General features: G+C 38.7%; 2 protein-coding genes across 21 annotated transcripts in view; both read right to left on the reverse strand.

Moving 5' to 3' along the window:
- Positions 1–7,686, reverse strand: part of mark3a (MAP/microtubule affinity-regulating kinase 3a) — a 49,159-nt gene extending 41,473 nt beyond the window's left edge. For 5 of the 18 annotated variants that reach the window (XM_028438304.1, XM_028438291.1, XM_028438292.1 and 2 more), the window contains exon 1: positions 7,011–7,681. In XM_028438304.1, coding sequence (XP_028294105.1) covers positions 7,011–7,061 — 51 coding nt within the window. In that variant the 5' untranslated portion in view covers positions 7,062–7,681. Of the gene's footprint in view, positions 1–3,961; positions 4,102–7,010 lie in introns of those variants that run through there. The other 13 variants (XM_028438302.1, XM_028438290.1, XM_028438298.1 and 10 more) reach the window with 7 other exon arrangements.
- A 1,648-nt stretch (positions 7,687–9,334) lies between these two features.
- eif5 (eukaryotic translation initiation factor 5) lies at positions 9,335–22,820 on the reverse strand. 3 transcript variants are annotated; one of them, XM_028437467.1, is made up of 12 exons: positions 22,669–22,820; positions 21,305–21,505; positions 17,353–17,632; positions 17,076–17,157; positions 16,573–16,745; positions 15,959–16,070; positions 15,725–15,858; positions 11,772–11,933; positions 10,915–11,076; positions 10,669–10,833; positions 10,250–10,390; positions 9,335–9,474 (listed from the first exon to the last, which is right to left on the reverse strand). In XM_028437467.1, the coding sequence occupies exons 3-12, from the start codon at positions 17,422–17,424 to the stop codon at positions 9,376–9,378; spliced, it is 1,302 nt and encodes a 433-aa protein (XP_028293268.1). In that variant the 5' UTR covers positions 17,425–17,632; positions 21,305–21,505; positions 22,669–22,820; the 3' UTR covers positions 9,335–9,375. The 3 variants fall into 3 exon arrangements, with proteins under 3 accessions (XP_028293268.1, XP_028293270.1, XP_028293269.1); XM_028437469.1 differs by having other exon boundaries at positions 22,631–22,719; XM_028437468.1 differs by lacking the exon at positions 22,669–22,820 and adding an exon at positions 21,603–21,895.
- Positions 22,821–22,877: the final 57 nt, after the last annotated feature.

A 22,877-nucleotide genomic window follows, 5' to 3' on the forward strand; every position in this document is an offset into this window, starting at 1 on the left:
GGCTGGTTGATTGGGGACAAAGGGTAAAGGGGCTGGGCTATGATCTGGGATCAATTTCTTGGTTCAATAATTTAAAAAGTTTGTTATTGACTGTTGACTTATCAATGCAGCCATTTTGGTGCACCGCGACCACATACACAAGTCTCAGGAATAGAAAACTTCCTACTCCTGTTTATGTTACAGCATTCATCAAAAAAACATCCCTCCTCTCACTGGATGTTTCCTCTTTTCCAAATCTCCAGGAGATGGTTGTGGGTTAACATCCCCAGAAACACTAAAACCAACATGCATTCCTCAGCACTTCTCATGCTTATTTTAAACAGCAGCCAATTTCCACTATTAGTGCCCAAACAGTTAAATTTGTTAGAATTTTTAGAAACCAACTGGGAGCTTTCATTATCAAAAAGAAGAATGATTACAAACAGATTCACCATCTTCATCTTAGACAGAAACCTGCCCGCATGGAGGACAATCTGGGCAACTTCTACAGCTCAAAATGATATAATTTGAGAGTCAGGAAGAGAAAATGTATTCATTTATTTTGGGCTTCTTTGTATTCTAGTTGTTTGTTTCCTGTGTTTACAATGCAGCAAAGCTTTACCTCCTAATCATCACCCACGTCTTAATGAAGGTCACATTTCTGCAGAAATCACCGAGAGTAACTGAAAAAATGTGACTTGGCTAAGAGCTGCAAAGCCACACTGAACGACAGGTTATTTACTGCACATAGAACTCGTTACTGATCTTGTTCTTTTCTTACAGATATCAGACTGTACTTTAGCTGCAAAGACCTACAGCACTGTTATAGCTCACGTCAGCTGTTTACATTTACATACTTGGTAAGTTTATTGAAAAAAAATCCCATCAAATAGATCTAATTTTTTAAAAGAAGTGGAAACAAATTGAAGACACCTGCTGGTAGTTTTCACTTCCTTCAGAATTATTAAGGACAGAATGTGATAAGTTGCTTAATTTAAGCCATTATCTCTTCTTTCTAAATTATCTTCAATCCAAACTGTCACTGTTGGAGTAGAGGTGTCCCGATCTGATATTGAGATCGGTCCAATATCAACCAGAAAATGAATATCGGATTTTATCGTATACAAGTGCTCTAATAAAATTTTCCCCTCCAGCACTTCTATCCATAGGTGACTGTGGTTCACACTCCAACAAAGTAACCTACTATTGCTGACTATTGTTGTTTTCTGTTTGAGTAACATCACTTGATCAAGCCTTTTCTAACGTTCCACACTTCAAAATAAGTAATAAAAGTATGCAAGATTTGTGATATCGCATCGGTTCAATATCGGTATCGGCCGATTCGCAAGGCTGCAATATTGGTATCATATCGGAAGTGAAAAGGCTGTATCGGGACATCCCAATATTGGATTCTTTGTTGCTTAATTTGTCAGTCAAATCCAAGTGATCAGTAAAGAGTTTGAGTTTAGCTTTTAGTTACTACATCAGAGTTTATGATTAATCAAGTAACAAGTTTATGAGTAAATTCATACGAGCCAGCATTTCTTAATGCAGAAACTTCAATTTTTACTAGTAAATGTTTTTAAGCATGCCGTTTCTGCCCAAATCTGAAAGATAGAAATCCAAAATTAACTATCAAGCACGTTTGGCATGATAACGATAAGTTTAAGTGCCAGAATCAGATCTATATTGTGAAAGCTAAGGAAATGAAAGTTGAAGGAATTGAAGTCTTTAGGCTTGAAGCTGCCAAATGAGTCAAAAACTGTACTTTTGGAGATAAAATGAGCAGAATATAGCACATATACAAAACCAGCCACACAGTAGAGGGTGTGTTTGTTTTTATGCTGCTCGGCTCTAACCAGTGAAACAATGAGGGGATTGATTTTTCAGGGAGCTGTGTTCAACTGTAATGAAATAAAACTGATAGATCATGAATATCGAGCTCTGTGACCTTGTTCAGCAAAATGTACCCATCCACCTCTGAAGCCTTGCTTTCTGATCAGGGTTGAACTAATTCATACACGCTTAAACATAGAATGTGTTCGGACTTCAAGAAGACGCCAGGGCTTCTCAACTTGTGGTTTTGGGATGGGAGAGTGCGTCATCAACCTTTTTTCCTCTCTTTTGAGTCGAAGACATCGGCCTTATTAAAAAAGCTTTAACTAATATTTTCTGGCCACTAGTGGTGAAATAACTGATGCATCTTTGTGTCAATTTATTTTTGTCTAATCATCATGACGGTCTGGAATGATGCCATCAGGATCATTTAAATTAGTTTAATTCAAATTGCATTATTTATATTGTTTCCTCACAGAAGTTGAAAAGCAACATTTTTGGAAAAATTGCATAAACATATTTCTAAAAATACAGAATTTAAAAAATGAATGTGGAAAACATGGATTCTAGAAAAAAGTAGAATGGAATTTTGAAAAAACTTAAATGAATTTTATAGAGCCCTACCTTTTGGATCACGAGCTGTGACCCGAAAAGATACAAAGTGTTCACATTTTTAAAAATGTTTAAGATAAGATAACAGAGAATATTTATATCCTGTGATCGCAGAAAAGGAAAGGAAAAAACAAAATGCATGTTCTTAAACACAAAAATCAATTTGACAAGTTTTTTTCTCAGCCTCTATTCTAAATTGGGCCCCAACATGACACGGGAATGCCTCACATGCATGTTTTGGGACAATATTATGAAGTTACATTAGGGATGCTGATGGTTTACCCATAACAAAAAGTTAAACCGATTAACACTAACTAAAACTAGGTACTTATGTCCATCAACTCGTGGGGAGGTGTGTTGACACGTGCAACACATACTTAACGAGTGTGCCCCCCCCCCCCAAAAAAAAAACAAAACTCTACAGTTTTCTAGACTACCGCTTACGTCCACATTAAGCTAATGAAGTATTATCACATTAACTCACTGCTGAGAGTCTCCCAGGTTGTTTGTGGCCCGAGTGCCAACAAGCGCCTGCGCAGCTGACCTACATACATGTCCGCTATGTTTGCTAACGTCACTCTTGCAACGTAATCTTGTGTGTCATATGACGCATATAAAATGTACAATTAATTACAATAGTTGACTCCATTAATCATAATATTTGGCATGTTTGGTACAATTTCAGGTAGTTTAATAGCCAGGAAGGTAATCTACATAGAGATTTGGGAATTTGAAAAGTAACATGACGTAGAAATGGGTAAATCTATAGGTGTTGATTGTAGAAGCAAAACATTCTTGCTTTTTCAAATTAAAAACCTAAAAAGTGTGAATCTTTTGAACAGAGGATAGGCAGATCATTTTATTTGAAAGATTATATTGAAGAATTTAACATCTTAAATATATGAATGTCCAATAATAAACACCCTTTTATTGGTTGGATTCTGGCCTGATAACATGACATCGACATATCGATAATGGGTTTTCTGCTGATAATGAAAAAGTGATCAAACAATACCTGAATTGGAAATCCAAAATGTGGCCGTACATTAGTTTGCGGGGGTGTATTACGGTATCTGTTAATATCGGTATTGTAAATTAAGAGTTTCTGCAAAAAAGTATCAAACATCCGTGTTAAGAAATGGAACTAAAGGCAATACAATTGTTCATTCTTGTATTTACCATCAGTAGGAACCAGACTTGAGGTAAATAAAAGCACGAGATCTTTTTCTTTTTTTTTTTTTTTACAGAACTCCTTTCCAAGTAGGGCAATGTCATGGTAAACTTAATTAACTCTGTAGTGCATCAAATTTCCTATTAGCAGTATTTCACCAAATAAAAACTAAAAAATTATACAAAACTGTCTCAAATCTACGTAAAAAGACAGATTCAGCTTGATAAAACCACTTTAAAAACAAAGAGAAGACTCACAGCAAAGGAAAACCTCTCTGCTGACAAGTATGAACCGGTTTAGCTCTTGGAATAAATGTTAAGTAGTTACAATCGGAGCCGTCCTGTTATTTTAAACTCTACTCACAAAGCTGCGGTGCCGTCGAGCCGCCTGCGAGCCCGTCATGTTTCAACCCAGAAAGATTCCCACAACACCAGATTTTCCCCAACTCAAAGCCCTGATGGCAGACAGAGGGGGAGGCTGATCCCAGCGAGGTCTCAGTGAAGTCCCAGGGCATACAGCCCGGGACTGGGACATAGTCCTTTCAGAGTAAAAGCACAGCAGGCGACGAGCACGAACAGCCAATGAAGTAAACACTACTAAGCTTTAATCAATTTCTGTCCTTTGAGGTTTAATAAAAAAAAAATTTTGGTGTAAAAAGTGGACATTATAATTAAAGATGCTCCAATTAGGTTTTCTAGGTCTTATTACCGACTACGCTAGAATAAGAATGAGGCTTGTTAATTCATGAGGGAGCATCATTTCTCATTTAATTCCACTAAAAAACATTGTTTTCAAAATGTTAAAATTATCAAATTAGAAAGTATCATGACTTACCAACTTGTCTATCATTTTACAACATTTGCACTCCAAGAGCCTGTGATCCCCTATTGTATTTAGTGTCTCAAACAGATTTAAATCGTTTTTTAAAATGTACAAAAAATATTTAACTGAGAAGCAGATTTCATTAAAGAAAGTTGCCTTTATTTATTTCCAAGAAGAAGAAGAAGAAGAAGAAGAAGAAAAAACACAGTTTGAAGCCCATCAGCCCTCACCAGCAACCAATGAAATGACACAATCGTACTTCTATATATGTACCTTTATCTTAACGGGGGCATTTTATCCATGCATATAAAACGCCTGTGACAGCGTTTACATCAACTGATCACCTTTCAGGGAAATTCTGATCGATCATTGATCAGAATTGTTGCATTTGTGTGAAATCTGTAGATCCAGGTAAATCTGAGGCCTCAACTCTAGCTTCCTCCCACATTCCAGAACGATGTATCTTAGGGTGCGTTCCCTCTAAAAAAAACTCCAGAGTGGTTAAAACCCTTTGCTGGGATAGTCCACCTCGTTTGGGCGGTGTGTGAACACGCAAACTAATTCTAGAGGGGATCAAACAGGCAGATTCTAGAGCGAGTGTTTCCAATCGAAGCCTAGAGCGCTACAGTGACACCGTGAACACCAATATACTCAGACTAAAAACAAGAAGGATGGGAGATGACGTAGAGCACAGCATTGTGGGTGGGCAGAAGAACCGACTATGGCACAAAACAGTGAATTAAAACCACCAAAATAATTGTAACTTGTTCCTGTTCCATTGTTGAATGTTATGAAAGAACAAACGGAGAAGGCAGAATTCTCTGCATGCTCTAATGAGCTTGCTTTGTCCAAAAGATGAGACTCACTTTGGTTTTTCTGTTTTTCCTGTTCGTCTATGAGCCAAAAGTATTTTAGCTCATGTAACTGCATCAGAGGCTGCTTGGAGCAGATTAAAAAAAAAAAAATGTGTTCTGAACACAAACTGAGCCAAATCAAGGTGATAAAATGATCAGCTGTTCTCTGCCTTCTCAGCCAGAGTCCAGAAATATATTGGTGTGTAAGTAGCCTCAGACCTGCTTGTTAACTTGTTTGGAGAGTGAATAAGTGTGTGAATTGTTGCGTAATCTATATGTGGCCCTGTGACAGACTGGTGTCCTGTACAAAGGGTATCCAGCCTTAAGGATAGATAATGGATAGAAAAACAAGACAATGACACCTGAATTTAATGAGACAAGCTTGGTTTTGACTCAATAGCTTTAGATTCCACAAAAAGCTGAGTTTGTTCCTCGGTGGGCCAGGCCAGAAAAACTCAAGATTTCGTAAGAAGAATTTTACAATTCTGTACTAAGTGTTTTTCTACATAACTGCAAAATACTCCTGAGTAGTGCCGGGCCTCCGATTTCCTGATTGTGAAAAATGGACAGAAATCACAGAATTCACTTACCCAAATGTAATAACAAAATTGTTATTTTCATTTATTTATTCATTTTATTTATTTATATTTTTTTTTAAACAGAATTAAGCATAAATTCCAATACGACTTGAAAAAAGCCTCAAAACCATGTTTTGGAAAAATATCACCTGTTCGAAATCTTGCGCTACGTAATCGACCGTGATTAGCAAAGGACCATGAAAATGAAGTGAAATAAGCATAGGTAAACTGACAAAGAAATGGGTAAACTGAGACTGACTTGGAGAAGTTTTGAAACAAAAAATTAGAGGCTTTATTACTAATGCTCTAATGTGGATTTTTTTCTCCAACCGATCTGATAACAAGTAATTTACATTTACTACAGATAATAGCTGATAAAAAAAAAAACAACCATTTTCCCACAAAATGTGACTTTTAAACAAACCCAATAATAATTTATTTTTTCAAAACTTCCACATAATTGATCGAGCGAATCTATTAAAATCTTAAAACTGTTTTCTCTGTAAAACGTCTCCTCCACACCTTTTACAGAATTGACAGTCTGTGCAGCAGCTATTTCATATTTCATCTGGCATTCATTTACATAGTCTGGGATTAATGTCCTTTAATAAAAAAAATTAAAAAAGATGCCTTGCCAGGGGAGCAGTTTATTTTGAAAGTGGTTAGCGGAAGCCTTGAGGCAGCCGTTGCCTTGACAACAACAGATTCTCTCGGTCACGAGAAGGCGGGACTAGTATTTAACCATATTTGGAAGTTAAGCGGTCCAAAGCTTTGATTGACAGCCGCAGGGAGCCAATAGGAACGCCGAGTTGGAGACCACTGTTGCCTGCCAGACCAGCAGTGCCACTGGAGTTCCTTTGGGCCTGGGCTCAGAAATATAGCCTTAAAGTGTTCATTTAACCACAAAACTGCTGTAAAGTACAAGCATTACTGCCCCGTATGTGTAAAAGTTAGTGTTTGGGATGTAAAGAATATTATGCCTGTTTACAAAGTGCAGCAAACCCGGTCAGAAACAATCCTTTATGTTTAGACAACAATAAAAATGGAGTCAACGTCTTATTTTAAGCTTTGAAATTATTAATGAGGCTGTTTTCAGTGCATAAGAAGGATAAATGAATAAAAACAAATCCCACTTAATAAGGAAATACTGATACTTACACTTTCCGTCGCTTTCTCGTTTACAGTCGGCAAAGGGGTTTTTGTGGACATTTTGTCTAATTTAAACCTCCACAATCCACCGTCTTTAGTCCCACAGGACCAAAATAAGGTGTTTATTCTTTCTTTTGCGGCTCACTCGGCATGGATTTCCAAAGCAGACCGGACGTGTAGCAGAAAAGCACCCAAAAACTGCAGGAAAAACGTGTGAAAATAGGAAAAAAAATGTAAAAAATTTACTCCGGTAATCACTGAAGGAGAACTATATAATATAAACGCTGTTTATTGTGACTACATGGTCCGGTCACAGCGTCCGTGGCTTGTGCCCAAATCAGTGCCCGTCTGTCCGCCTGTGTTGGAGTCCCTGAACTAAACTAACGTTAAGGCGCAGTCGAGCTCTTCTTCCAAAGAAAGACCAACAGTTTTCGTCTTTTCCTCGGCTCTGCCTCCGCTACAGTCCGTCTACAGACCAGCCGAGGCGTCGAGTGTCATCCGCAGGTGTGTGTCGCGGCGGTTCAACGGATCTGGGAGGCAGAAACACCGAGTTTCTTCCATCTCCGACCGCCCTGTGAAGCAGCTCCGTCGGTTTGGACCAAAATGGCTACTCAGCGGCTGGGCTGGATTAGGCTGCCTTCACGGACCGCTCCCAGCCTCGTACAGAACAAACTCTGACAAAAGTAGAGCTAAACACCCCGTTAAAGACAGTTTGCACTTAACCTACTAGTGTTGCACCGATAGGTGATTTTTCTAACCGACTAGTTTTACTTTAATGTTGAACTCCTATGCTCTAATGATAAAAACAAGTGTGTCACTGTGGTGGATACTTGAGTTTATTTTGTGTGGAGTTAGAATGTTCTCCTTGTGCTTTTGTAAATTTTCTCCAGGTACTCTGGTCTCCACCCACCATCAATAGATAGATAGCTGGAAAGATGCACACTGCAATCAATTTACATTTTTGATGTCGTGTATTTTCTCCAAATATTTCACAGCCTTTATCTTTTGACAACCTGTGCAAAGGCTGTTTCATATTGCTTCCATGTATGTTGATTCCAGGTGTTTGATGTCATTTTTCATGTTTTTTTTTTAAATAACTTAATGTATTATATATTATGTATTACTGACATGACTAGAAGTAAGATTTTTCAAAATCTAAATGGAGACGACATGAACAGTGTGAAACAAACTGAGTCAACTGGTCAAATATTTTAATTAATAGAGGGAATATGGAGAATGGATGATTGAGTGAATGCACAAGTTGAGTTTTATCCACAGGGTGGGTGCACCCAGCTAGAGATAGGCGAGGAGCTCAGAGTAGAACTGTTTTACTCTGCATCAAAGTAATTGAATTGGGTTGAGGTAGTTGATCTGGTAAGGATGTCACTTGGACGTGTCCACCCCAGGGCCGACCTGGGACATGATCGAGAGACTACACCCCTGTGCTGGCCTGGGAACGCCTTAGGATCCCTGCCAAGAGGAGGCGGTAGGCGTGGCTGAAAACACTACCATCTGGGCTTCTTTGCTGAGGATTTTGCTCCTGCAATCCACATGTTCTTGCCTAGGCCTTTCAGACGTAGCATTCTTGGACTGCTTCCGTTTTGTCTATTTTTATAATGAAACAATGTATATTATTCACTAGAGTCCAACAATGTGTACACTGTGACTGTTCCACATGTTGGGATTTAAGTAGGGAAGATGCCTTAGCACTTTCAGTTTTACAAACTGCAGAGGATTTGAAAACAAACTGAACCGATCCCACTGAATCCTAATTGATCCCTTATGAACTTGAAAACTCATCCAAAATGATGCAATTGACCTAGTATTTGAAATGATGCCGTTTTAAGGGTTTGTATTGCATGTTGTCATTTCAGAGAACTCGCTTAAAAACAATTTAAATAAAGGTTATACAAAAGACAAAAATTCCTGGGCATGTATGCAGTTTGTATGAGATTCCCTGTGAACATCCAACTGTAGAGCAACTGTTCCCTAACTGAGTTACTAGAACCGTGGTGTAATTATTGTCTTATTAGGATGAGTTTAATGTAATTTGTATGTGCAACTGTGTGTGAAATGAGGATCAGTGAAAGGAGAAGGCGTTTGGATTTGAGGCAGATAGCAAAACATTCATCTTTATTAACTGGAAAAATGCAGGGAGCGAAATAAAGCAGAGTGTGCATATAAACAGATCCTCAACAGCCATGATGAAACCCACACAGTAATTATCCTTAATGAGTTAATGTGCAGCCAACGAAGCGCTACGTTAGGAGCTCATGCCACCAAGCGGGAAGTGAAGGAGAGCGAAGGCCGGCCATTACAAGTCGGAGCTACAACACGGGAAAAAATATCTTTAATTTCATTGTTGTCTTTAGTCTCAGATGGCGTCAATGTCGATGTCGTCCTCTTCTTTCTCGGGTGTGTCCGGTTTCACCGTTTCCACCTTGAGCTCCCGAGCAGAGGGAGAGTACACCACCTGAAGGGGAGGTCACAAGATCACAGGTTAGAGCCAAACATGCATTCTTAACGTCTCCCCCTACAGTATTTAAAAAAGGAAACAAAGCAAGGTTTCTCACTCACATTACCAAAGTTGTAACAGTAATTATATTTACCGCTCCAGTAAGACAATAAATTGACCAAAAAACATTGATTCTGACTGAGAAATAATTCCTGATTATGAAGTGAAAGTGATCCATTGAGTGCGTGTGTTCATAATGTCCACATTGAGAGTTCAGTGAATACTGAGACGATGTCTGGGTTTATTCAAGATTTTTCCCCTCTTTCCACCAAAATGACAAAGAACTTAAGGTCATGCTACAAATCTCTGTTGCACTACATTTGGCCCATTAAAGTCTGCGTTTCGGCCAGGGTTTAAATTTCAGCAACTACAATGCACATGTAACCTGTGATGTAAGCGACAGAAGGAGAAACGAGCCACACTTCAGGGAAAACTGAACTGCACCCTGTGCCCTGGTAAATGAGGTAAAACCTGATTATTGTTATTATATTACTGACGTCAGATCAGATAGGAATCTCCTCAAACAAAATTCAATCTCATTTTTTAAATTTCACCTATAAAAAAATGGTCAAAATGAATGTTTTTCTATGAAGCTACAGCCTTTAACGCTTTAGTGAAAACCATTCCAGTGCCGAAACTAGGATGAAGGTGTTAACCATTAAGCGACAGGAGGCAGAAGCAACACAATTGGTCATTTCTGCCACATATTTGTGGCCGACTGCTGCAGTTGTACCTCCACGTTTTCGTCCTCATCTTCTTCCTCCTCTTCGCTGCCCTCGCTCTCCTCCTCTGCTTCCTTAAGCCATTTAACGAACGGCGCCGCCTTGGCGTGGATCTCCTTGGCAAGCTCTTTGGAGACGTACTTCTTTGAGACCTGAGAGATGCAGACCAGCATTACCATCAGAACCGACATGCGCATCCCAGCCTCACAAACATGAGTTTAAACTAGCTGCCACATGTTTGAGTTTAAAGTAAAGATTAAAGAATGAGCTTTTACTTTGAAGTAGTGACTTTAATGCTGTTCTACATTGTCCTTGCAATAAATACATTTATTTATTCACTTCACGTTAAAATGTGTTGATATTTTTCTACTTAAATGGAAGCTGTCCTCTGCTTTTTAGGGTTTTACAGAAAGAGGAGACATGTACCAACCTTTTCAGCCCAGGCAAAGATAACGTCCTCCTCCAGCAGGTCGGCATCGTACAGGTCTTTGAGGATGACTGGAACACGTGGCAACAGCTGCACCTGATGGATTTTCACCACACACTCAAAGCCTCCCAGCAGATACTTCTGAGCCTTCTTGTTGTTGTGGCAGAACTGCGGGTCCGAACAGGATATTGGCTTGAGTTCAGGTTAAAAATCAGACGTTTTATAAAAGACATCAGGAAAGGTACTCACACGCAGGAAGTGGCGTTTGTACTTCTTGATCTGGTCGCGGATGTTGTCATTGAAAAGCAGCTCACTGAGGATGAGGGGACCCATGGCCTTCACATCCAGACGCTCCGCCTCGGCCAGGATCTCCTTATCAGCAGCGTCGATGGTGCCACTCTCTTTTTTTTGCTGCAAGGCAGAAAAATCAAGATCTAAACACAGACCACATAACTTATCGGCCGATTTCGGAACTTTCTTTTCAATAGTTTCATGTTTGAGAAACCGATTTAAACCACCATTCCATAACACAACCTTTGACCCTAGTTAGCCAGTGGCAGGGTCTGCACAAAGCTCAAACTTTATACTATTTTGCTTTTTGAATAAACTGCAGTTGAAGACCCCAAAACAAATTAGAACCAATTGTTATTTACACACTAATTCATAAACTCTTAAAAGCATTATAAGTAAAACAATGAAAACTAGAACAATGTACACCTTTTTGACATATACATATTTTGTTTAAAAGTGTGGATATGCTTTGATTTAAACAAAATCATAATTACATTTCTGTATTTTACAAATGTCAGTTTCATAAACACCAGGGCGAGCCAGAAAACAGGAGATAGCAGGCCGGATTTGGCCCCCGAACCCAGTTTGAGTTTCCACATCTGTTTCGGGCGATGGGTAAAGAAATAAGAGGTTTTCCCTCCTCTGAGAATCTATGCAAAGGAACTGATGTGATTTGAACCTGTTATTTCCAAGGATTATCTAGTAGCAATTAAAATTCTAAATATTTGCATTAGTTTCACTGTTTTAATGTATATTAGGGAAGCAGATTACCTCAGAAATTGAGACACACCCATCCACCCACACAGTATCTGTACCTTCACAAAGCTGTAGAACAGGTTGACCCTATCCTCCAGGGGCTTCTCAAGGTCCTCGCTGAGCGTCAGGTTCTTAGCGTGGTCGCTGATCTCCTCCATTCGACGCCTCTGAGCCTCCTCTGTGGTTTCCTCCGCCCAGTCCTCATCGTCGTCGTCTCTGTCCTGTGACAACATCAAGATGAACTTCAGTCAATTCAAACAGACAGAAACTACGCAGTAAAAACCTCACCCAATCACACTGACATGAGCCTGAAACATCAAGTGGTTTAGGTTTCTTCAAAACCTTAGTGTCAAACAACCACTGCAGCCAAAGCTGTTTAATTAGGAGCAGTTGTTCAAAGTAACAGATATTTTACATGATTGGTGTACCAGTTCCACTTGATCAGTGTAACAGGTGATGCGTCACAGCACAGGTTAGGCCCTATGTTGTCACAAAGAGTTTACAACACGTACATCTGTGTCACACTTTTTAATTACAATACAATAAAAACTTTCAACCATTTTTATGGGCGTCTAAACTCATTTGATAATCGTTTGTGACCTATCACACCATTCATTCAGTGCACACACGCAAAATGCTGATTAACCCTGGGTCAACACAAACCATGCCTGTATCTAAATTCTGACCAATCACAACCGTTTTTATAGACAGTGTAGGAATGTGCGATATTTTATAGTTTATGATTTATCGTTAAAAATATTCTCACCGGTAAGAATATGTCATCCCACAATATAAACGATAAATTCCCATGTCGGAAATTAGCGAGGGCCACTTGTCCCTCAATTTAGCCAAGAATGCCCATAAAAACCTTGTTCCACAGGCCAAAACTGCCCCTGTATGTTGTCAACTTATTATTCTCTGGAGCGGAACGCTGTTTACGGGAGCTCCGCAGCAAAGCCTCCGCAGCGTGCACCACGCCTCCCGCCCCCAGCTCTCACACCCACAGACCGTGGTGCTCGTCACGGCTACCTGAAACTGCCGAGCTGTGATACATCATAGACCGCTACTTGGTTAAGACCAGATAACCATCCAACAAAGTGAACCAAGCCAAGTTCCTCCGTCATGTCCACCCAAAGTCCCACAAACACAGGAACAGAGATGAACCCGTAGCAACAATTATGAACTGGAAACTCAACTAAAGCTAACTATGCTAAGCTAACCCACCAACAGACTGGGCAAAGAGCTAACGCTAACCACTTCATATGAGGAATAGACCAAATAAAAAGAACACATCTTACTGTCATAAAGCCACAGAGATTCACCGATTTGTTTATGGTCAGATTTAACACTTGTATGGAAGGATAAAAGCTAAACAAGTCACATGTTGTGTGAAAAAAATGTTGAATAATAATGTCACTATTCATCCGTCCAAACTTGTGAAACACAATATTTTTTTTATTATACTTCACGTGTTCACAAGACAAAGATGGTCCCATTAGACTAATGTAACTATTGAGATTATTACACCTAAATATACTGAATGATTAAATCATCAGCTTGGTTTAATTATAGGAAAGGAGAGTTATTTATCAACTATAACTTTATGTAACTCATAAGATGAATGAAAACAAGACTCAGCAACAGTAAAAACACTGATGGAGTTATTTGTGCTTTTCATGTGCTTTTTTTTTTTAGAAAATAATTTCATTTTAAGTGAGGAAATAAATTAATTTCGTACAATAACACTAATAGAGTAATCCGCATGCACTGATTTTTAATGTGTTGATGTATTCAAATGTATTTGTAAGGAACCTGTTCACACTTTAAGATGGGAATTGTTTTTATTTATAGTTTGTTTATCGCTATAAATACGAGAAATCGTCGGGATAATTTTTTCCATATCGCCCATCCCTAAGACAGTGCATCACATTAACGATCTAACTTAGGTCAAACCAGGAAGATAATGACTAAATGAATTAATCGTACAATATACAAAAACATTTCGCCATGTGCATGCATGTTTGTTTTCCTCGTCTCCTGCCTCCAAATAGGTTGGGTCACATCGCCCTCAGCACCTGGGCACTGTTGATAAATCCTGCACAATTTTGCGCGGTTAGAACTTATGTCCTTACTCTGTCGTGGAAAACCAGGGCTTTTGTGCGCTGCCGCATACTTGGAGCCGAGATATAAAGAAGTCATAGCATCGCTGCAGAAAGCGGGTAGTATAGCAGTGACATGTGATGCATGGACATCTTATAACTTATTATCTCTAATGACTGGAAGCTAATGTTATACGCCATTTTTTTTTTTTCAATTGAAGTTGTGTTACAAGAAAGGCTGCTAGTCCTTTTGTTACAAAAACTTGTACATTTTCAGTTCACATTCTTCTTCAATTAGTGTAATAAAGGATAAAGAATGGTAATGTATCTCTTTTTTTTTTAAAACTACAAATATATATTTTTATACAGTGAGTGGACACAGTGAATACAACAGATATTTTGTGAATAAAACATGCATCAAAATACATTATTAATCGATTTAGAATCGAATCCCCTTGAATCACAATCGAATCGTGAGGTGCCTAAAGATTCTCACCCCTAGTGTACTGTATTTACATCAGATATTTGTTTGGACCAGCAGAGGGCGCTGGTAACCCAGTGGTCGGTTGGCATGCAGATATTCTAGCAGTGAAGAAGAGATGCTACGCGCTAGCAGACAGAGCTAATAGAACAAGTGACTTTTACAGATATTCAAGTAATATTACAGATATTATTTTGGTGCTAAAGGGGTAAGGAATCATTTATGAACATGTTTAAGAGTAGGAGGTGATTCTGCCCACTGCCTACGCTTCTGAACGGAAAAATTATCTTTAACATGAGTGCTGTTTGTATCAGGCATTTTCTTCCATGCTACTTGCTTACAATGAGCTGACCAATCGTGGCAAGGTCAGGTCCAACGTCACTCTAGGTTGCCATTGTAAATACAAACAAATCCATGGCTGGATAAATTACCAGAAGTGCACCCTGCAGTTTTGATGTGTGCAATGCACAGCAGTACCAGTTACATGCAAGTGGGGTTGTCAGGTTGGGGACCCTAAGCAGCCGCTTAGTCTGCGTATAGGCTGAGCCGGGCCATGCCTGGCACCGACGCTCACGTCACGCGCAACTGACGTAGTTCAAACAAGAGAAGAATAGATAGTGCCTTCTGCCGTTTAACAAATACTGCGATTCAACTTTCAGAGTATCAATATGAACTTTGACACCTATGAATCAATTAATAAGTGCCTTACGATTAATCTTTACATCCTAGTTAGAACTATCTTCATTAAAACAAAGCCGTAAACACATTGTGCAAATGTGGTTGCAAAGGTCCTAACTTAGCAGTGTAACCCCTTAATAAATGTGAAACACCTTCATATGTGCCTCAATATTTATTGAAGTACCATAATTTTTGGAAAGCCATTTTACTTATTGTTGGTGTGCTTTAAAAAAAAAAAAAATGATGGATATTTTTTTTTTAACCTAGACAGGGTCTATTTTATTGTTTTTGGTTGTGATTTTTATTGAAGCACTATTTTGCTGACAATACCAGCCTCTTTTTTATTTTGTTTTTTTAAAATTTTATTTAACAAAACATTTAAAAGTTCTTGACAATCCAATTACAACGGTAATGAATACTTATGAACAATAAAACGTGTATTCTCTTTGGAAAGAGTGTACTTGCATTAATATATCATTACATAAGTGTGTATTTTTTTTGGTAATTAATTTGGTCACAAAAAAAAGTTAACATCGATTATCGGCAATAATTTGTGGGACAAAATATCGCTCAACAAAATTATCCCAGGCCTAAGCGGAACACAAGTCTAAATTTTCTGTTCCAACTTTAACTGTGGGAACACCATGTAAACCTGCTGCCTGATAATTCCACCAACTCATTTGAACCAGGTTCCACGGGTATTAATGTGTAGATTGAGATCCATTCAGAGTCAGGTGATTGGCAGGTCACTCACCACAGCATCGGGAGCGTCAAAGTTCTCGTGGTTTCCGGCTTCGCTGCTGCTGCCGGAGCCGTTCTCCTTGTCCTTCTTGCGGTTTTTCTTCTCTTTATCTTTCTTTGCAGTTGCGGATCCACTGTCATTGCTCTCTGTAACCAAACACACACACACACACGGGTACGTTGTGTTTGAACCAGTCTCAAACCAGAGGATGACTGTGCTTTATGGACGGCGTGTGGGAGTCCTCACCTGGTGGGTTTTTGAGGATGAACGTGCAGAGTTTGTGTCTGGTGTCGAGCATGCCTTGGTATCCACAGGCCTTACACTTATTGCCAATGGTTTGTTTCTTGGGATTGACATGCTGCAAAAAGAATTAATTTGTTATTAGACTTGTAGTTTACTCGAGCTAGAAGTGACGAAATCTTTATTTGTTTTATAGTTGGCCTTAAAAGACTGTTACTACAATAATTATAGAAATTTGAAAAAAATTTGTCTTTGATATTAAATAAATCAGCAACTGTGTCTTCAGGGCTCAACATCTTCCTAAAACTAGATTAAAAATATGAAACTATCCAAACTCATTGAACTTGAAATTTAACTGTGTCACATTTTAACGAAGGTTTAAAGAAAAAACAGCGTCCAGCATGAGAAAATATTCCTCTCATCATTCATTAATCTCTTAGCATATTCATATCAAATGATGAAAGTGAGGCAATTTACACTTTTTTGGTTGAAAAAAAAAAAGCCTTTGCCAAGTTTCCGTGGCTAAAGCTTGCAGTGAATGTAAATCGCTGACACTCTGAAAGGAAGCTTTTTTAATAAAGTACTGTAGGTCGTGTTTTAATCGTATCAGAAAAGGTTACCAGATCAGTTTCAGGGTTGTCGCACTCGGGACACAGCACAAATTTTCGGATGAACCCATCAAGCATGTCCTGCAACTTGTTCGCCTCGTGGGATCCGTTGACGATGTAACGGTCATTTTTGGAATCAAACTGGGTCTGAGCGCCGAGTTCACAACCAAAAAACTTGGTCGGGTCTGCAGGAAAAAGAAATACAGTTTAATGGAGTTGTTCAATAGGTTGGACTTCAGAAATTGTATTATGAATTTATTTTTTTACGTGTCTTATTAATTTTGCATTCTTAACTTAAATTAATTTATTACCATTTTCCTCTCCCATTTTAATTGCTATATAAGAAAATGTGGTTTTTAAAGGGGTGAGTGGTGAAAATATAATGTCACTTTAAATTCTAATGAACTTGTATTTTAGGCACTTTTCATATGACTAAATGAGAATGTGACAAGATGTAAAAACCTGATGTTAGAGACAAATATTTGTATGATATGAGAAGGAAGCCGGGCTCTTACATGTTGGAGGCCTGTTCAGAGCCTTTGCAACATCAACCATGTTGACAATGACCGTCTTGATTCCATTCCCTTTGCCTTCAACCTACATGGGACACACACAATTTAATAACTGCACTTCACATAATCGATATCAGGGTCCGCAACATGCCGCTCTGTAGCTCCTCTTCTGAGGCTTGGAGAAAAATCATCGTCCCTTTGAGCAGCAAGTATTTCATATATACATATATATTATCAACCCCTTGCATTCATCTTACCAACACGGTACAGTTAGCCTTACCTTGGCAATCAGACGGGGCATCTTGTAGCGGTAGAACTGGTCTGACACGCTGCGGTTGACGTTGACAGACATTTTGACCGGATATTAACAATATCAGTAAGATAAAAGGATCTCGGTTGGGGATTTTTCGGGATCTTCTGTCTGGAAAAGAGGGGATGACATAAACGACTGCAAGCGTGCTCGGTCTCTGACATGAAAAACGTCGTGCCGCTCTGGCCGCAAGCTTCCTGCTTGAAGGCTAGGTTTCCACCACACAGGTTCCAACGGCTGCGCAACAGCTCTGAAAGAGAGAGAGGAGGGAAAGGGACGGGCATTAAACCAACAATTCTCACATCAACGACAAACACACTAGACGTAAACTTAGCTACTGAGTATTAACTCCAAAACATGATCCAATTCATTGTTAAACTGCATAAATATCAAATTTAGATAATATTATAATTTGGTAGTATACAACAGTAAAAATGGTTTGCCATTTACATTTGCACTGGTTTGAAAATGGCCTAATGTTTGTTGGAAATGTTTGGCCTAACCTGAGATGATGATTTTAAAATTTGACCAAAGTTACAATGTCGTCTAACTAGGGATGTAACGATTCACTCAACTCCCGATACGATTCGATTCACGATACGATTTTCTCACGATTTATTTTACAAAATGGGAATGTTGACAAATGACTGAAAAATATTCCTTTATTTTTTTGGGGAAAATACTGTACTATTTTCTTTTTATTTTTCATTGTCAAAAGAATCCCTTGATAAACTATTCAAAATGATGCAATTTAACTAAAAATAAATCTTGAATGAAATAAATAAAGGAATAATACAAATGAAGAAGCCTATTAATTTAAATTCTGGTTCTATTATAAACAATTCAAAACTGTGTAATAGTTCTTTTTCTTTTTAAAAGTGCAACTGAAAATGTATTTTGTGCCTTAACAATTGGACTTTAAAAAAAAAAAAAACAAAAAAAAGTCATTTTACTGTATTTACGTCAGATATTTGTTTAGACCAGCAGAGGGCGCTGGTAACCCAGTGGTCGGTTGGCATGCAGTTATTCCACCAGTGAAGATGAGATGTTATGCTAGCAGACAGAGTTAATAGAAAAACCTGACTGTTACAGATATTCAAGTAATATTACAGATATTCTTACGGTGCTAAAGGAGTAAAGAATCATTTATGAGCATGTTTAACAGTAAATGGCGGCCAGAAAGAAAATAGTAGCAGATTCCGCCCGTCACGTCCGCTTCTGGAAGGATACATATATAGCACCCTCTGCTGGTTAAAAAAAGTACTGCGATTCAATTTTCAGAGCATCGATGTGAACCGTGGTACCTATGAATCAATTTTTAACTGCCTTACGATTAATCGTTACATCCCTACATCTAACAGTTATGGTTTTTGATTCATTAAATCCTTAAACAACACATTAACCCTAAAGGAAAGCAGGAAGTCACTTTATACCAGTTTTAAAGTAAAGGCTGAATAGCTTACAGTGGGGGTGTGCGATATGACAATATTAGATTGTTATGGTTTATAACGTGACGACGACCTCCCAAAGCACGGAGATCATAGAACTGACTGTAGTGCACATATATCCCTTGCGGTGCCTTGTCAGTGGCCCATACACAGAACATCCAAAGGTTTTTTTCTCTGCCGTATCACACCATTTGCGAGGCAGGTTCATGTTAGTACTACAGACACACCTAACAATTATTAAACGCTCAATCAGCACAGAAAGTACACTCCGCTATACTATGAAACCAATGTGTTGTCATCAAGCTCTGCAGAAGCAGATAACGAGCCATTCATTTAATCCAGGTGTGTTGGAGCAGGGGCACATCTAAAAGTCATAGGAATCCGGCCCTCGATGACTGGAGTTGCCCACCCATGCTCTACTGCATTAATTAAAGCCACCATGTGATTCCAACGTGAGCCAGCAGGAGTAAAAACTGCAGGGGTTTTGTTGCTTTGTTTTTTTTTTTTTCAATTCTTTAGTCATAGATAGAGCTTTGTAAAGTCGATTGTCTCCCACAGTCTCACTAAGCCGCAAACACACACTCACTGTGACCATATGCTTTCGTCCTATTTCAAAATCACCACATTACTCTGGTGCCGAGTTGATTTACATTGCAATATATTTTGATAAATTGCAATTCTACAAGTAATTCTCTTTGATGACAACAATTACCATTTTATTTTCCTTATCCAAAAACAAGTTTAAATCATACATTTCTAGAAACCATGAATGAGTCTCAGTTCCAAAAAAACAAAGCACATCACAGGACAGTCATTCTATTTATTCTAACTGCACATGAAACTGCACTACATTACATGTAGTGTTAACCCATTACCACATATGTGGACACGAAAAGATAAAACACGAGGCATATCAGGAATGGGTATTTTTCCCCCACCCTTAACACACGCACTGTCACAGATATGCCAGAGTGACTCGACAACTCTGCCCCAAAGCCAGGAGGGTTGTGGGTCGTTCTGCTGCATTGATCACACACAAACTCAGAATTAGAACCAACTCCAGAATTACACACACACACAAACAAACACACGAACACCAGAGCCTTTCACACACTGTTTAAACAAACCCAACAGAGGCATTGGGCAACACACTGCTGTGGTGGATTTCACCACTTTTTAAAATTACTTAAATTGTGTTGCACTTCACAGGAGTTTAATATGTGATTGTCAATATTTTTTTAGAAAGTACATGCATTTATCTTTAAAAAAAATGTGTCCTATTGTGGGACCAATAAAGATCACTTTCATGGTACGTCATCTGTTTAAAACACATGCCATGTATTTATTCATCCAACTCACTGTAGTTCAAATTGAGAATCATGTAGCCTCCATGTTTACACAAAACAGATGAAAATCACAAGATTTACTTCATGAAACAACAAAAGTGACGGAATATCCCTTCACTTACATGTTTTGGGAGAATATCATGCATTTTCGAAAAAATTTCTCCATTAAACAAGTGGTTAACTTTGTAGCAAGTGTTTGTAAGAATTAAACTGGTGGACTTGTCAAATACAACACAAAATATGGTGGTGTGAAATCTCAGTCTTGAGCCTCTATGTTTGCCTTCTGAAGGATAGAAAAACAATTGTTTACATGAGATAACTGTAGTAATTTCTATTGTTAATTTTTGGGATGTTTAACTTGACAGCACTTGAATAAAAGAAATGTGTTGAAAACGAAAGAAAATGGAATAAAGCCTTTCCTTTGACTTGTTCACACTTAAATTCGACACAAAAACAACAAAAAGAAAAACATGTGTGGACCATAAAGCAGTCCGTAATGGTCTGAATTCTATGCTGTGTGGGGACTGAGGCCTGAATGTAACTACGCCAAAAAAATAAATTTTATATACACATATACATATATATATACAAGTTGGAATACACTTGTTAATTTATACTTACTTTCCCAAGTTCAATATTTTTCTTCAATATTTGTTGATTATTTATTAATCATTTCCATATATTTAATTCAGAGCGCAAAATTAACTGTCCAGTAACTACACATGAAAATAAGATATATTTGGCTAACTCTGGCTCATTTTAGAGATAATTACCCAGTCAACATATATATACACAGTAGTTTACAATACTAACCTATTTGAGATTAACGTGTGGTTTAAGAGGCTCCTAACCCAGAATTAGTGCAAGTCAATTTATAAAAAGTCACTTATTTGACTTGCTCACACTTTATACTTGAACCGGACAATAAAGAGCATCGTGGTGGCCGAATTTAGGTGTGTTACGACCTAAATTCTTGTCGCGTAAGGACTCGGGCCTGGAGCTAACTAGCTTAGCATGTGTTGGTGCAGACTGCGTCATCCAGTCACTGCACACGAGTGACGGACAGGGAGACGCCATTTTAGCCACGAAAAGCACACACAAATGTTACACAACTGTAGCACAACTCACCGTGTTCGCAAAACAAAGACATAAACCCAACGCTGATCGTCCCGGAGCCGCAGTGAACCGTGGTCGTGGGTTGGTTGCTGGTGTAGTCCGGGTTGAAGCAGGAGTCCTGGGTGGGTATCTACGAGTCCCCGTAAAGTCCACACGGAACAGGCGACAGTCGGAGACGGAGATCCGGTTCGTCCTCGGCGGCTTTTGAGGGCCCTTAAAGGGGGGACACACACGAGCTGTTAGTGCCGAAAAACCACAAGCCACGACTGGCGACGATCTCCCACGAGACCGCGGAGAATCAACAACCTACGAAAGATCTAAAGTCCAACAGCCTCCGACTCAGTCCTACGTGACTGTGCCAAGCGAGATGTAACAGCGAACTACATCCAAACCGCCGCTGGGTCACATGGTTTAACAGCGACACATAGCGAAGCTAGGCGGCTAAAGTCACTGTTAAAATCTGACGTAATCATACACTTTACGGCATAAACATGACTTAAACGCTTCATTAATATCCCATACGACACGTTTAACTACAGCATTTTAAACGTCAGTGGTGATAAACATAAAAAGACGGTGCGATTTGCTTCAACTCCAGGGTTTAGTCAGATAACAGTGTTGCGCCATAAAGTGATCCTCAGGCAGATAGTGACTGTGCACCGGAAGCTGATTAACAGCTTGCCCTCTACCTTGCATTTAGTCATTGCTCATGCTAAATAACTTCTTGATTCTTTAATAACTTTTAAGTAAATATTTAAAAAATGAATAAATCTGGAGTTAGGATATTAAAGTAACTTTACAAAATACATAATTTGCTTGCTACAATAAAATTGATGACAATGCATGGTACAAATCACACGAACATTCTAGAATTTTTAAACTAAAGCTGCATATTTATAATTATTTTGTGGATAAATCTATCCAAAAACTATCATTTATTAATTTTTGAACAATTATTTTAATGTCATAACATTACTGTACAGTGGCACGTGAATTCCGAATTTAATTGAAAAATTAACTTTTCTTGATAAACAGACAAATACATTTATGAATAGATAATAATCGATCAAAAGTTTCAATAAAAAGGCTGCCATTAAGTGTGACTAAACGTAGAGGATTGGTTCAGTTCACGACAAACCGCTAAAGCGCGATCCCGCGGAACACGCTTTCAGCCAGTGACAGTTTTTCTCACTACACCAGAGACAACGCAGCACTCCGCCGCAGTGGTCGCTCTCAGGGCAAAAGTAACGCTATCGAAGCCGTATTTTAAACACCAACGACCGACTATAATCTTTATATTAGTCTCTAAACGTCAAAGTTTGCCCAAAATAAACGTACAGAACCGGTAAACTGGGTTGAAAGCAGTCCGTACCCACCTCTGGAACCTTCTGCGGAATGAAACTGCAAACGTCGCTTTTACTGACCAATGTCAAGTGTGCTAGCGTGTGTGTTCTTTCCGCTAGAGAGAACTATTTCAAAATAAAAGTACATTAACGTAATAATTTATATACATATATATAGTATTAGTTTTGTATTATTCATGTAGCATTGGCATAATTATACTGAATACATTTATTTCAATATA

This window comes from Gouania willdenowi, chromosome 22 (genome assembly GCF_900634775.1).
Source record: "Gouania willdenowi chromosome 22, fGouWil2.1, whole genome shotgun sequence".
Classification (NCBI taxonomy): domain Eukaryota; kingdom Metazoa; phylum Chordata; class Actinopteri; order Blenniiformes; family Gobiesocidae; genus Gouania; species Gouania willdenowi.